Raw genomic sequence first — 13540 nt, forward strand, 5'->3', positions numbered from 1 at the left:
TACATTAACTGTTATTAATAGTTAAATACATTAACCATTCTTAAATCCTTAGCAGATTTAAGAACATTTTATGGTTTTTATCTCTTCACATGTTCATTAAATATTTTTTAATGAAGTGATGTATCCATTTAATTTAATATTTTCTAAATGAGTTTTTGTTCCTAATTTTATTAAACTGTTATACTTTTTGTCTTTTGCTAAATTATATATTTTTTGATGAACTGAGTAATAATGTGAGCCTCCCAGCTAAATGTTTAAAAAAATGAACTTAGAATTGAAAGAACTAGAATGTTTATATTTACATAGTGAGTTATTTTAGAATAAGGTAATAACTTTTACTGCTAATTGCATCCATTGTTTCCTTTAGGTTATTGCACATGAAATATCTCATAGTTGGACAGGAAATCTAGTGACCAACAAAACTTGGGATCACTTTTGGTAAGATTTTTTTTTTTATTGGTTCTTCATATTAATTTCTTTTCCTGCCTCCCACCACTCTGAATTGTTTTGTGTGTATATCTTGTTTGTCTTTGGTATCACTTCTTTGGTGCACAGATTTTTTTTTTTTTTAATTCTGTAACACTTGTCGCAGTGTTAGGTAGAGTAGAGGTATTTGGTTTATGCTTGTTCTTTAGTTCCTGGGATAGTCACAGCTTAGGACACATAAAACCAGAACCATGGCCTAATTTTCCCTGGCGCCCTCTGCTTGGCCAGGCTTCCTATTGTTCTGGATTGGATGCAGGGACGCACCCCAGGCCGCCGCCTAGACAGGAGTGGTCATGCTATACAATTGCTTTACTTTGTAGAAAAGCCAAAAAGGAAATACCTTGTTGATTGTAATGCCTTTTCCTCTCAGCTATGTCACTGTGTTTATTTTTATTTAAAATAAATTTTTCAGGTTAAATGAAGGACATACTGTGTACTTGGAACGCCACATTTGCGGACGGTTGTTTGGTGAAAGGTTCAGACACTTTCATGCTCTGGGAGGATGGGGAGAGCTACAGAATTCGGTAAATGAGTCATACTTTTAAAAGCAGTCATCCGAAATTGTATAGGTGTTCAAAAATTTAGGTTTGAATTTTTAGTAGAAACAAGAAAATCATTTTCACAGGGTGGAAAATCTAGTGGATGCTGGTATAATATTCTATTGGACTCTGCCCCAAATGTGTTCGTGACCAGTAGGACCTCATTAGGTCTTTGCAAGTAAAATAGTCAGTTACTGTGTTTGAATTTTATTTGGTATATTTGTTACTTTAAAGTGCTATCTCCTGAAAGCTGAATTTTCTGGCCAGGCATTGAAACACTTTTCTAGTCTTTTACAAAGACTAAAGCTTATTACAGGGCAAGAAATACCATGGACCATTATGTAGGTAGCCATTCCATTAATAGCCTTCCAGAAATTTATGCTAACATATCCTACAGTTTCCAGCCTCTGAGTTGTGTATGTTCTAGACTCCCCTAAAATGTGCCACTGTGGGAAGTAATACTTCCTCATTAGTTTGTCTGCATGGTGGTAACTAGTCTTCATATTTGAACATTCATCCAACTTTGTGTCTTTCAGATAAAGACTTTTGGGGATACACATCCTTTCACCAAACTTGTGGTTGATCTGGCGAATGTAGACCCTGATATCGCATATTCTTCAGTTCCCTATGAGAAGGGCTTTGCTTTACTCTTTTACCTTGAGCAGCTTCTTGGAGGACCAGGCAAGTCATTGGCATTTTCTGAAATTATTTTGGGGGGGTAACATGAAGAACAAGGAAGAATTTTGAACTGTTGATTTTGCTCCATTTTATTCTTTCAGTTCCTTCTGTATGTAGTTGCTGAAGAAATCTGTATCTTTTTCTAATGTTACCTCTCTACTTAAAATCCTGAACCACTAAGTTCAAAATTGTGCTGCTTGACTTAAAAAAGCACACACACCAACTCATCAGTATTTTACAAATTAGGAAAATATTACATATTCATTGGGGGAAAAATGTGTGTGGTATAGAAGTTTATAAGAGTAAAAAGTGAGAGTTGCTCAGTGACCCTTTCCATTCCCCAGGGATAACCACTATTAGTGGTCTGGTGTGGATGGCTGCAGATATTTTTCAAAGTGTAAATGAACAAATAGGCAGATAAATATATATAATTGTTTTGATTACAGAAAAGGAATCATACTACATAGTTACTCTGCATTTCTTCAATTCAATATTTCACATATATCCTCCCATATCAGAATATACAAATCTATCTCACACTTTTTAATGCCATCCTAGTATCACATGGTATGGACGTGCTGAGTTTATGTAACCTTCCCCGTTGCTGGGCGTGTAGGTATTCTCCTTTGTTGAAGGACTTTGAAAGCCCTTCCTCCGCTGGGCCCATTCTGCCCGTCCGATATTTCTCTTAATTGAGTCATTGCCTTTAGAACTTGTGCTGTGTATTACTTTTCGGTGTCTTCATTGTGTGATCCCTTTACCGATAATTAGGATTTCTCTTCTCCCTTCAATCAAGTTATGTATATTTTTCAAGTTCCAGCTTAAGTCCTACCACCTTTTTTGAACACTGACTCTTTTCTGAATGTTCTCTGTGGTTAACAGTACAATACCAAGCACCAGAAAAAAATGTTAAATAATTACCTTTCCATTAATAGACTTTTTTTTTTTTTTTTTAACTTTCAGAGGTTTTCCTAGGATTCCTGAAGGCTTATGTTGAGAAATTTTCCTACCAGAGCATAACCACTGATGACTGGAAGGACTTCCTGTATTCTCACTTTAAAGATAAGGTTGGCTTTAAAGAGCACTCTTATTTTTCATGCCCAGTATGTCTTTAACAGCTGTTTGCTGGCTGACTTGAATTACTTAATAGTAGTATTGGTTTAAAATTTGTTTTGAGGCTCAATCTTTTATTGTATTTTTTTTCCTATTTAAAATGTGATCTGAACAGCGTGAACTAATGTATAGAATTATCCTATTTCTGAGACATCTGCGATAATGTTTTAGAATTTTTTGCATGTACTTTTCATATTTATTTAACAGAGCATGATTAATATGAATTTATTTTAGAAAAGAGACTTAGAAATTATCTTGACCTGTCAGTATAAATTATAGCTTTGAGTACCTAAAAGTCTGTTTTAGATTTAGATTTATAAAAAGTTGTTCTGTAGAAAACTGGGTGTTCTTACTGTTCACAGGTTGATATTCTCAATCAAGTCGACTGGAACACCTGGCTCTACTCTCCTGGACTGCCTCCTGTAAAACCCACGTCAGTGCTTACCCTGCTAATGGTTTCCTTCTCATTCTCCCAAATTCTGAAGCTCCTCAAACTATCTGAAAGGGTTTCGTGCCTTCCTTAAGCTGTTACTAGTTAGTGATGAGAGCAGAGCTCTTAGGTGTTTGAACCTTAACCCTGAGGTCAAAAGAACAATCTCCGTGATAATTAAATATAAATCAGTTCAATTCATTGCCAGTAATTATTTAGTGCCTCCTTTTTGCACAAGGATGGTGAGAGAGAAAGATACTGCCCTTTCCTTGAAGACATCGGCAATAAGAAAAATGACCTAAGTATTGTGCTAATCATGATAACAGTGTTATAAGTTATCATTTCCAGAGGAGGCAAATGAAGTTTCAGTAGGTAAAGTGTCTTGCCCAGAGTTATACAACAAATAAGAAATAGGAGTTGAGATTCGAACCCTGGTTGTCTCATCTCCAATACAGAGACTTTTAAACTAAGAACCTGCCTCAATCAGGGACCCGAATCCTGGTCTTCCACGAGGATGCAAACTCGCGCATGTTCTAGCCAGGAATGCCGTTCCTGTTACATGGAATGCTCCTCACCCAGCTAATTCCAATCTCAGTGCGAGGCTTTCTTGTGTTGCCTCTTCATAGCTGTTGCCACGGTAGCAATTCCACATTGACTTGTGTGATTATTAACATCTTTCTCCTTTCTACACTGAAGCACCGTGAGAGCCGGGCTCGTATATATCTGGTTTTGCTCATTACCTTTCGTAGGACCTGGCCATAAGTAAGGGCTGCTTCCCTCCTTGAGCTAATAATCCCGACCTTGTTCTTTTCATTACAATGAGAAGGAAATGTCAGGGCACCAAGAAACAGACCATCCACAGGTTTTTACCGTCCTGTCTATTGGTGTGTTTTTTCTTAAATCAGTGCTAAGTAATGTTCTAGTTGAAGGCGATTTACTGCCTGAGCAATCTAGGGGCTCTGATCCCGTTTGGTCTTAAGGACAGACCAAAGGGTTTGCCTACAGTCCACAGCCTGACTGCATTGTGACTGTCAACTGGCAGCTGACTCAAAGGTCACTGCCTTCACCCTAGAACGCAAACTCTCCTGAAGCAAGTTCAATGGTAACTTCTAATCAAAACTGACTTCGTGTGGGCCCTAAGGCAGGTACCCTCTGATCTCTACTAGAAACATTTCACAGCAAGCAAGCATGACTTACAGACGAAGAGGGCAATGTTTTGCAAGAATTTTGCATACATTACACGGTTTCTTCCATTATTGTAAAACATAAAAAAGAGAAATGAAATTATCATCACATGATTTCAGAGTCTCCCAAGGGTCTCTTGTGACAACCAGTATTTCCCCAGTGATTAGAACAGTGTCTGTCACGTAAGTGCCTGCAGATTCATTGGATGGTTCGGTGGTTGGAACAAGAGAATGTAAGATCCATGAGAGCAAGGACTCTGTTGTTTGTCTGCCGTCCGAGTGCCCAGAATTGCTCCTGCCGTACAGTAAACACTCAATATGCTCAGCTGAGCCCAGCTCCTTCAGCATTTACTACCCAGCATTTACTACTCAGTCTTGCCTGAGATGTTCTGGCACACTCTTCAAAGAGTAATCAGGAGCTTCATTAATTTGGTATCCACTTGGATTTCCGAGTTCCTGGATGACGCCAGTCATATTTAAGTCAGGTAGACTATTTCTTATTCCCAGCACCCTGGAGATCTTTGTCTTTATTTAAAAATAACTTTGAAATTTAAGTATGATCTATAACCTCAAAATTGCATTAATGCAAAAGCATGTACATTTTTCTCAATCTCTAATATTTTTTTATCTTTACAGTTATGATATGACCCTGACAAATGCTTGTATTGCCTTAAGTCAAAGATGGATTACTGTGAGTAATACTGTGTGACTTTTGACTCCTATTTGAGTTGTACAAATATGTCTCTACACATGAAGGTGGTGGGTCAGGGGTTCTGATTTTTCTTGTTTCTTTTAAGCTCTTAAAATAAGTATGCAAAAATATCTGCATTTTCTCATTTCCTTATAAATCATCTGTAAGCTGCTACTTCAAATATAGCCATTACACATACCAAGGAAATCTAAAATAATCTTGGGTACTGTTTAACGCTGTTAGGGAAGAGTGGAGGCACTTTTGCTCTGTTGATATCACTGTTCACATCTTTGAAACTCCCTAAGGGGCAGCTTCTACTTGTATATACTGAAACTAACCCTTAGAGCAGCGGTTCTCAACCTGTGGGTCGCGACCCCTCTGGCAGTCAAACAACCCCTTTGGCAGTCAAACGACCCTTTCACAAGGGTCACCTAAGACCATCCTGCACATCAGATATTTACATTACTATTGTTGTTGCTCTAGTCCCACTTCGGGCGTCCATTTATGCCGGGGTTCATGTCCCAGCATCAAGAAGGGTTCAGGAATCTGGAAAAGGGGCTGTGCGCAGATGACATAGGAATCCAGAGACTAATAAAGAGTCCGGAGACGAGATATAATTTTGAAAGGCATTGGGGGTCAGAGGACCTTCAGCTAAAGGAACTGAAGACTGTCAATTTGTCCTAAGGCAGGGTGGAGATAATACACTTCAAAGGGTAAGGTTTCAAAGGGTACAGAAGCTTTGTCAGGTTGGGGATTAGCCTACGGCTGTTCAGGTGTTTGGCCAGTAACATGTAGATTAAGATGCCCTTTAACTATCTGGCAGCCACAATCAGTTTCCTATTCAGGTTTGGGGAAATGCCTTTAGCCATTCCCAACAGATGACTACATCTGTGACTCAACCTTATTGAGTCCCCAAGTTTCATCAACCTTTTAATGAAACTCTTGAAATTATTACATGCTGGAATTGTTCTACGGCAGTAGCAACATTACAGTTATGAAGTAGCAACGAAAATAATTTTATGGTTGGGTCACAACATGAGGAACTGTATTTAAAGGGCCAGAAGGTTGAGAACCATTGCCTTAGAGAAACCAGCGTGAATACAAATCTTGGATAATTCTTACAGAGGAGGAAAAATAATTATTTCTCTTCCCTCTGAATTCTTAGCTGAGATCCCTGTAATAAAAGACAGATTAGCTGGGCCAGCGTGGCTCATAGGTTGAGCGTCGACCTATGGAACAGGAGGTCACATTTTGATTCCTAGTCAGGGCACATGCCCGGGTTGTGGGTTTGATCCCCAGTGGGGGGCGTGCAGGAGGCAGTCGAACAATGATTCTCTCTCATCATTGATGTTTCTATCTCTCTCTCTCCCTTCCTCTCTGAAATCAATAAAAATATATATTTTTTTAAAAAGACAGATTAACATGAATGGTACAAAGGATGTCAAAAGTTTCTTCCACTCTTACTAACAGTCTAATTTTAAAAAATAATATTGACTTTAGAAGGCATAGTGATGTAATCTCAGAAATAATAAAGTAGCTAAGGCTTTATTTTTTACAATTTTACATATTCTTATATTTCTGTCTTTTTCTTAATTTTACTTTTATGTCAGATAAACCAATAAATATTAAATTTTACACAAATGGAAATAACCAAGTAACATTTATTATAGGCCAAAGAAGATGATTTAAGTTCATTCAACTCAGCCGACCTGAAAGATCTCTCTTCTCATCAGCTGAATGAATTTTTAGCACAGATGCTTCAGAAAGTAAGTACTAGCTCAAAACATTAGGAATTAGAATGGGCACAAGGCACAGCATTTACATTGAACCCAACCTGGAAGAAATGTTAATGTGGAAACCAATAGAAAAAAATAATTTATAAAATTCATTCACTTACTTAAAAATATTTGTTGAATGCTTAGTATGTTTAATATTGTGCCGAATATAAAAATATAAATAAGAAATACACCATGTCCTCAAAAAGTTTATAATCTAGTAAGAAAGGTCACACATGCAAAAGTTAGCAATAAAAGGTGGTATATTTTATGTATCATTTGAGAAAAAGTTGATTAGGAAGAAGGACTCCCAAATGGCATAATCAAGGAAAGATTTGGAGGAGCGGGGCTTGCTTTGAGCAGAGCAGTGTTAGCAGGGAGGGAAAAGTCAGGTCCAAGGGGCAGCAAGTGACGGAGCGTGCCCCGTGCTGCAGGAGTCAGTCATCGCTCTGGTTAAGGAGTTAATGAAGGCAACACTAGACAGGCTGGTAGGGTCTGACGGGGTAAGTCTTGAGTGCTGACAATTTTAGATTTTGTGCTCGTCAGTAGGAAAGGATTTAACATGTTTAACAGGAGAGTCGTTTGATGCAATGGTGGCTATGGAAATTACTCTGCTGGTGATGTGAAGGCTGGGTTGACATGAGGAACATTGGTGGTGGCGTTAGGTGGGAGGCTCACAGGAAGACCTGGCGTGAGGGAGGGGCAGGTGGGAAGGGAAGGAGCAGGACAGATGAGAGGGACATCATACAGGATGAAAGCATAGGGTTTTGTGACGCTGGATTTGGGGGTTACCAGGGAAGAATCTATGCAGATTTGAATGTTTCAAACCCAGGTAATTAAAGCAGTATTTCACGGAGAGGAGAAGCTACATTTTGAGAGGTAGGTAATGACTGGGTCTTTATTGTTACATAAAGGGAGCTCTCAGGTCTAAGGACCTTGAGAGGGATGGAGGAGACTTTGAACAGAATTTCCTATGAAATGAGCAAAATGAGCAATGGGATTTCAAGGCAACGGGGACCTAAGAGAATCCATTTTTAGTACATCAAGTCATCATGATTTCACAAATGTCTGTAAGCACCGCTATGCGGCCTAGGACCAGGAAGAAGGAAAACATGACGGGATGACTGGGAAACAGGAACAGCAAATGTGGGGGAGAGTAGGGGGCCTAGGGGTGATCTTCACTGGCTGACCTTCCAGGGTGGCCTTGGAATTTAGTTGAAACTAAACAATTTGGAAGGATCTAGCAGTCAGTAAGAGCAGAGATGGTGAGTGAGTGTGGAGTGAGTTTTGTAAGTTGAGGTCATGGCTGGAGAAGAGACTTACCATCTACCTAGTGGCACCTCACACTCCACTTGTCCAAACTGAACTCTTCTTTCTTTTCGTCACACAAACCCTCCCTGTTAAGATGGGTTAAGATGGGCACAGGAAGTTTACAATTTCAGGGGAAATTGTATATAGAAGTTTGTGTTTATATGGTAAATGCGGTGGTGTTTTGTTTTGGTTTTTGTTGTTGTTGTTGTTTTTTTGTGTTTGTTTGTTTGTTTGTTTGTTTTCCACAAAGAAAGGGGCCAGTCCATATGATCCATCAGATTCTGGAGGAGTCTGTAATATAAAAGTTTAAACACTTGTTTTTGTAGGGCTGTAGATAATGTAAAAGAGATTTCAGAGGAAATATGCAAAGATAAAGCTGGGGGGGGGGGGGAATTCATGAGGAAAAAATTAAGAAACTGTGATTTAATCTGGAGAATGGAATAAATTTAAAATATATCAGGAAGCACTTGAAAGAAATATATCAGAAAGAATCTGAAAGTTAATAATTTATATACTAAAAAGTCTGAGGGCCATAATCCTCATTTAATTCTCTGTGTACTCCACAAATTAAATTATCCCTTTGTTCCTGGTAGAATATCCTTATCCAGAATAAGTTTGCACAAAATTTATTTTTGTGTGCATTTGTTTCTTTTATTTTTATCTAACTTACTTTTATATTAGAAAATATTTAGGATTTTAATCTGGCTAAGAATTTCTCTCCAGCTCCTTTCTTCCAAGGAATCCTGTTGAAATGATACGTTATACTTTTTCATTTTGCTCTTAGGCACCTCTTCCATTGGGGCACATAAAGCGAATGCAAGAGGTGTACAACTTCAATGCCATTAACAATTCTGAAATACGATTCAGGTACATCATTTTAACTTGTCTCTGTGGAAGAAAGTAGAAAACTAGTTTCAATGGTGGAGAAAGGGAAAGCAGAGTCCTAAGACATCCTGGTCAAATTTATTGCTTTTATATAAGTAATTACAGCGTTTTTTAAGGAATAGTTGCAATCTCTGTAAGATTATTAATCTTTTTATTAGAATCTGTTCTAAGCTTTTCTTGCCTTTAAAAATGATTAGGCTTAAGGACTCAATGGTAAATAGGCGTTCTCCCACAACTCGCCAAAGTAACTCTGAAATGAGAATGGTTAGAAATCTCTGATTCTGTTATGTGGTTAAACTTCCTTAATTTAGATTTGTAGTGTGAGGCTTAAACCAAAGTTTAATTCCTTCAGAAATTGCATATATAAGGTACATGAGCACCTACTTACTCCAGACCTGTTAAAACATATGATCTTTTAAAAAAACAAATTCCTCTTCCTTCTCTTCTCCAATTATTAAATTGTATATGTATTTGAAATTCTCAGAATAAAGTGGTGTACAGTGTAATCATAATAGGATTACTTATCATTACAAAAGTTATTTTCATATATACCTGTCATATCCTGCTTCTTTCTCCTCCTTTCCTACCCCATATCCACTAAAATCCTGCTTTCAGATGGTTGCGACTCTGCATTCAATCGAAATGGGAGGAAGCAATTCCTTTGGCTCTAAAAATGGTGACTGAACAAGGAAGAATGAAGTTCACACGACCCTTATTCAAGTAAGAACCGAATCAAATTATGCTTTGAATTTATATAAGGATGAGGAAGAAAAAAAATATTAAATAAATGTTTTTGTTGTTGCTAAAATACTTTGTAAAATGCAATCTAAAAATAATACATATTTATATGTGTTAAAGGATATAGATTAGTGGTTCTCAACCTTCCTAAAGCCTCAACCCTTTAATACAGTTCCTCATGTTGTGGTGACCCCCAATTTCATTGTTACAAATTGAACATAATTAAAGCATAGTGATTAATCACAAAAACAATATGTAATTATATATGTGTTTCCTGATAGTCTTAGGCGACCCCTGTGAAAGGGTCGTTCGGCCCCCAAAGGGGTCGCGACCCACAGGTTGAGAACCACACTTATATCGATAGAATTTTTGTATAGGAACTAATACTTGCAAATATTTAAAATTTGAGATAATTTCATTAACTTTTTAAGAAGCATTATATATGATTTATCTCTTATGGGCCAAATGGGGTTAGACAGTGATGAAAAGTAAATAAATCAAAAATAATCTTATAGACACAGAAAGATCTTTAAAAGCAAGTAGAAGATAACTAGTGAGTAGGCATGGTCAAGAGAAATGTCTGAAGATGCACTGAGCAAGTAAAGTCAAATTTTTTTTATTCAAATGTTGCAATGAGGTAAAAGAGTAGTTGGTTGACATACAGGAACGCTTGACTCCAAGATACATTGAAAAATATCTCGGTGAAGTTATTTTGACTATGGATTTGGCAGGAATTCTGAGAAAAGGATATTATGACAAATATTTATGATTATTTAAAATTTTCCAAAAAAACAAAATAAATCATTAGCTATGTTTCTTCTTCTTCTCTCTCTCTCTCTTTTTTTTTTTTTTTTTGTAGGGACCTGGCTGCCTTTGACAAGTCCCGTGATCAAGCCATCTGTACCTACCAAGAGCACAAAGCAAGTATGCACCCTGTGACTGCCATGCTGGTGGGCAAGGATTTAAAAGTGGATTAAGGACCTGTCTGATGCTCATGTCAAGTGCTTCTCTTTTTTAAATTGAATTCATAAAGAAATATAAACTCCAGCTCATATTGTAACTAAAAATGTTTTTACGTTTGGCTTTTTATTGTTTTGTCAGTGATTTTCATAAATAAAGCTGAGCTACCTTCCCCCCTATTCCCAAATCCCCAATGGCATGTTCTTTATAAAGTGAATTTTCTAAATGTTTAATTTTTTGATTTATAAATGTAAAATTTTCAGTTTCATATTTATTTTCTCCCAGTATGATCACAAAATATGTCAACATATTTACCTGTTAAATTTAAGTTCTGTAATTTGAATCTGCTGCACACCAAGAATTCAGTATGATTAGGGTTTTGCCTTTTAAGTAACTATAGTGTGAACACTCTGTTGGATTTGCTCATCACCCAGCTGGTGGATATAGGATGAACTCCCTTATCAAAGTGTGTCAACTCTAGGGGACCTCTCTGCTCCTCATGCCTGGGTCCCCTGCTGATCCATTGGACTCACCCTGCTCTCCTGTGCATTAGGGTCTGGTAACCACCCTGAACACCAGTACTTCCCATCAGTCTCTTGATGGTCTGTTCAACTTGCCTCTACTCTTTAGTGGTCAGCAAACATTCTTCACCCACATAGAGCATAGAGCATGTGGGAAGAAATATTAAAAACAGTACAACAACTTGATCCAAGTAAGAGAGTAACCGAGTATGCCTGTGGATGCCATGTAGTGCCCTAGGGTGCCTCAGCACACAGTTTGGGAATCAATTCATTAGGATTCTTTGATTGTACCTGACAGCAACCGAAATGACTAGAAGTCAGAAAGGGAATAGGATGGTTATTTTAAGGGTACAGGTAGAGGGAGGTTATCGGAACCTGTGGACAGACAGAAGGAGTCTGGCACCCAGGACTGCAGAGCCATCAATACTCTGGCCTCATTTCTGTTTCTCTAGTCCACATTGTATAGTCTGGCTGCCCCAGCTTTACTGTTGTAAATCTTAACTTACCATGTGGAGAAACTGTCTTGATTCCAAATTTCCAGAAATGAGACTGACCCAGGTTGGGCCTACTCCTGGCCAAATAAACTCTAGCAAAGAGGAATGGTGTTTCTGAGTATAAGTGTGGGTGGGGTATATTATTGTTGAATACCCCCAAAAAGTGCTGATGGAGTGATACAAGTCTCAAAACAGATAGCAAATACCCCGAAGGTGGGGCAGATATCAGAGAGAGAACTTCCTGTCCATGTCTATAATCCCGAGTCTGCTGATTTCACTCTCCCTGGACACGGATGTACACTGCAGTGTGATTCTCAAAACTTCATGCCAGGAATAGGGCAGAGAATTCAGCTCAGACCCCTGGTCTATAATCATGTTCTAAGTGATTAGACTGTGGATCCACGAGTCCACATGATCCTTTTGAAGGCATCGCTGGCCTTCTAAGCTCACCACATAGTCTAAGCCAGTGGTCGGCAAACTCATTAGTCAACAGAGCCAAATATCAACAGTACAATGATTGGAATTTCTTTTGAGAGCCAAATTTTTTAAACTTAAACTATATAGATAGGTACAGTATTAACTTAATTAGGGTACTCCTAAGGCTTAGGAAGAGCCACAATCAAGGGGCCAAAGAGCCACATGTGGCTCGCGAGCCGCAGTTTGCCGACCACGGGTCTAAGCTAATGTCACTTTTCAGTATCACTGATGAGTGATACTAAAAGTGAATTGTGACAAGGGATCCTTGAAGGGTGGTGTGGAAGGGTGCTATGAGGAAGGCAGAGGGCGCTAAAGACACATGTCCAAACATTTACCTGGGGCCAGCTCAGTGGAGTCTATATTCACGTCAGCTAATAAGCATCTGTTCAGTGTCTTTGTGCCAGGCTGGTGTATACACATAATTTCCGGGTGAACAAAGGTAAGTAATTTCTATAAAATGCTAAAGAAGAGGCACGCTAAAGCAGCCCAGAGAAAGGGGTTTAGGGAATGCTTTCTGGAGAAAAGAAAGCATAAATGAGTCAAGGAATAAGAAAGATCTTATTGGAGATGTGTTCTGGATGGAGAGAGTAACAAGTAAGGGTATAGATTTGTGGGTGTTTGGGTCATGAATTTGGACATAACCAGTGGAAATAGCTTATCTCTGCTCTACTGTGTCTAGGGCCTGAGCCTCAGATCTCTGGGTGTGATGCAATTTGCTGGTAGCTGCTATCATCTGGAGCCTTCTTCCCTCACATGTCCCGTGTCTGGCCTGGGACTGCTCAAAAGCTGGGCTCAGTTTGGGTTTTCTCACAGCACAGGGAATAGTTGGACTTAACCAGTCTTCCTTACATGTCTGCATCCATCCCCAGAGAGTAAGCACCATAAAGGCAGAGAATGCATTGTATTTATTCATCCCCAGCATCTAGCACAGTACTTGGGACATAACAGGTGTTCCAAGAAATATTTTTTGGATGAGTGAATGGAAGGGAGCAGAAAGTTAAGCTGCTTCATGTCAAAGGGCCTCTGTTTTCTGAGTGGTAGGAGGTAAGGTCCTCTGAGAATTTGAAAAGGTCCTCGAGGCGGTGAATGTTTTGGAAAGTGGGCAAGTAGGATGGCAGTGCCACCATCTGCACCATCACAGGACTTTCTGTAACAGAGCCTCTCCCTGGGTGAACACAGGGGTCGGGTTTTACTCAGAGTGTAGGCACAGGTTTAATGTTATAAAGAAATTTCCAAGTGTTGAAGAAAGTGGTCCGGG

The 13540-nt window shown here is 38.7% G+C and overlaps 1 protein-coding gene across 5 annotated transcripts in view; it reads left to right on the forward strand.

Annotated features, from left to right (window-relative positions):
• Positions 1-10969, forward strand: part of LTA4H (leukotriene A4 hydrolase) — a 28477-nt gene extending 17508 nt beyond the window's left edge. For 4 of the 5 annotated variants that reach the window (XM_059681931.1, XM_059681934.1, XM_059681933.1 and 1 more), the window contains 10 exons: positions 368-438; positions 899-1010; positions 1562-1706; positions 2667-2770; positions 3179-3249; positions 5067-5121; positions 6792-6887; positions 8992-9074; positions 9708-9812; positions 10690-10969. In XM_059681931.1, the coding sequence (XP_059537914.1) occupies positions 368-438; positions 899-1010; positions 1562-1706; positions 2667-2770; positions 3179-3249; positions 5067-5121; positions 6792-6887; positions 8992-9074; positions 9708-9812; positions 10690-10807 (960 nt within the window). In that variant the 3' untranslated portion in view covers positions 10808-10969. The remainder of the gene's footprint in view (positions 1-367; positions 439-898; positions 1011-1561; positions 1707-2666; positions 2771-3178; positions 3250-5066; positions 5122-6791; positions 6888-8991; positions 9075-9707; positions 9813-10689) is intronic. The other variant, XM_059681932.1, reaches the window with a different exon arrangement.
• The last annotated feature ends 2571 nt before the right edge of the window (positions 10970-13540 follow it).

This window comes from Myotis daubentonii, chromosome 2 (assembly GCF_963259705.1).
Source record: "Myotis daubentonii chromosome 2, mMyoDau2.1, whole genome shotgun sequence".
NCBI classification, from domain to species: Eukaryota; Metazoa; Chordata; class Mammalia; order Chiroptera; family Vespertilionidae; genus Myotis; species Myotis daubentonii.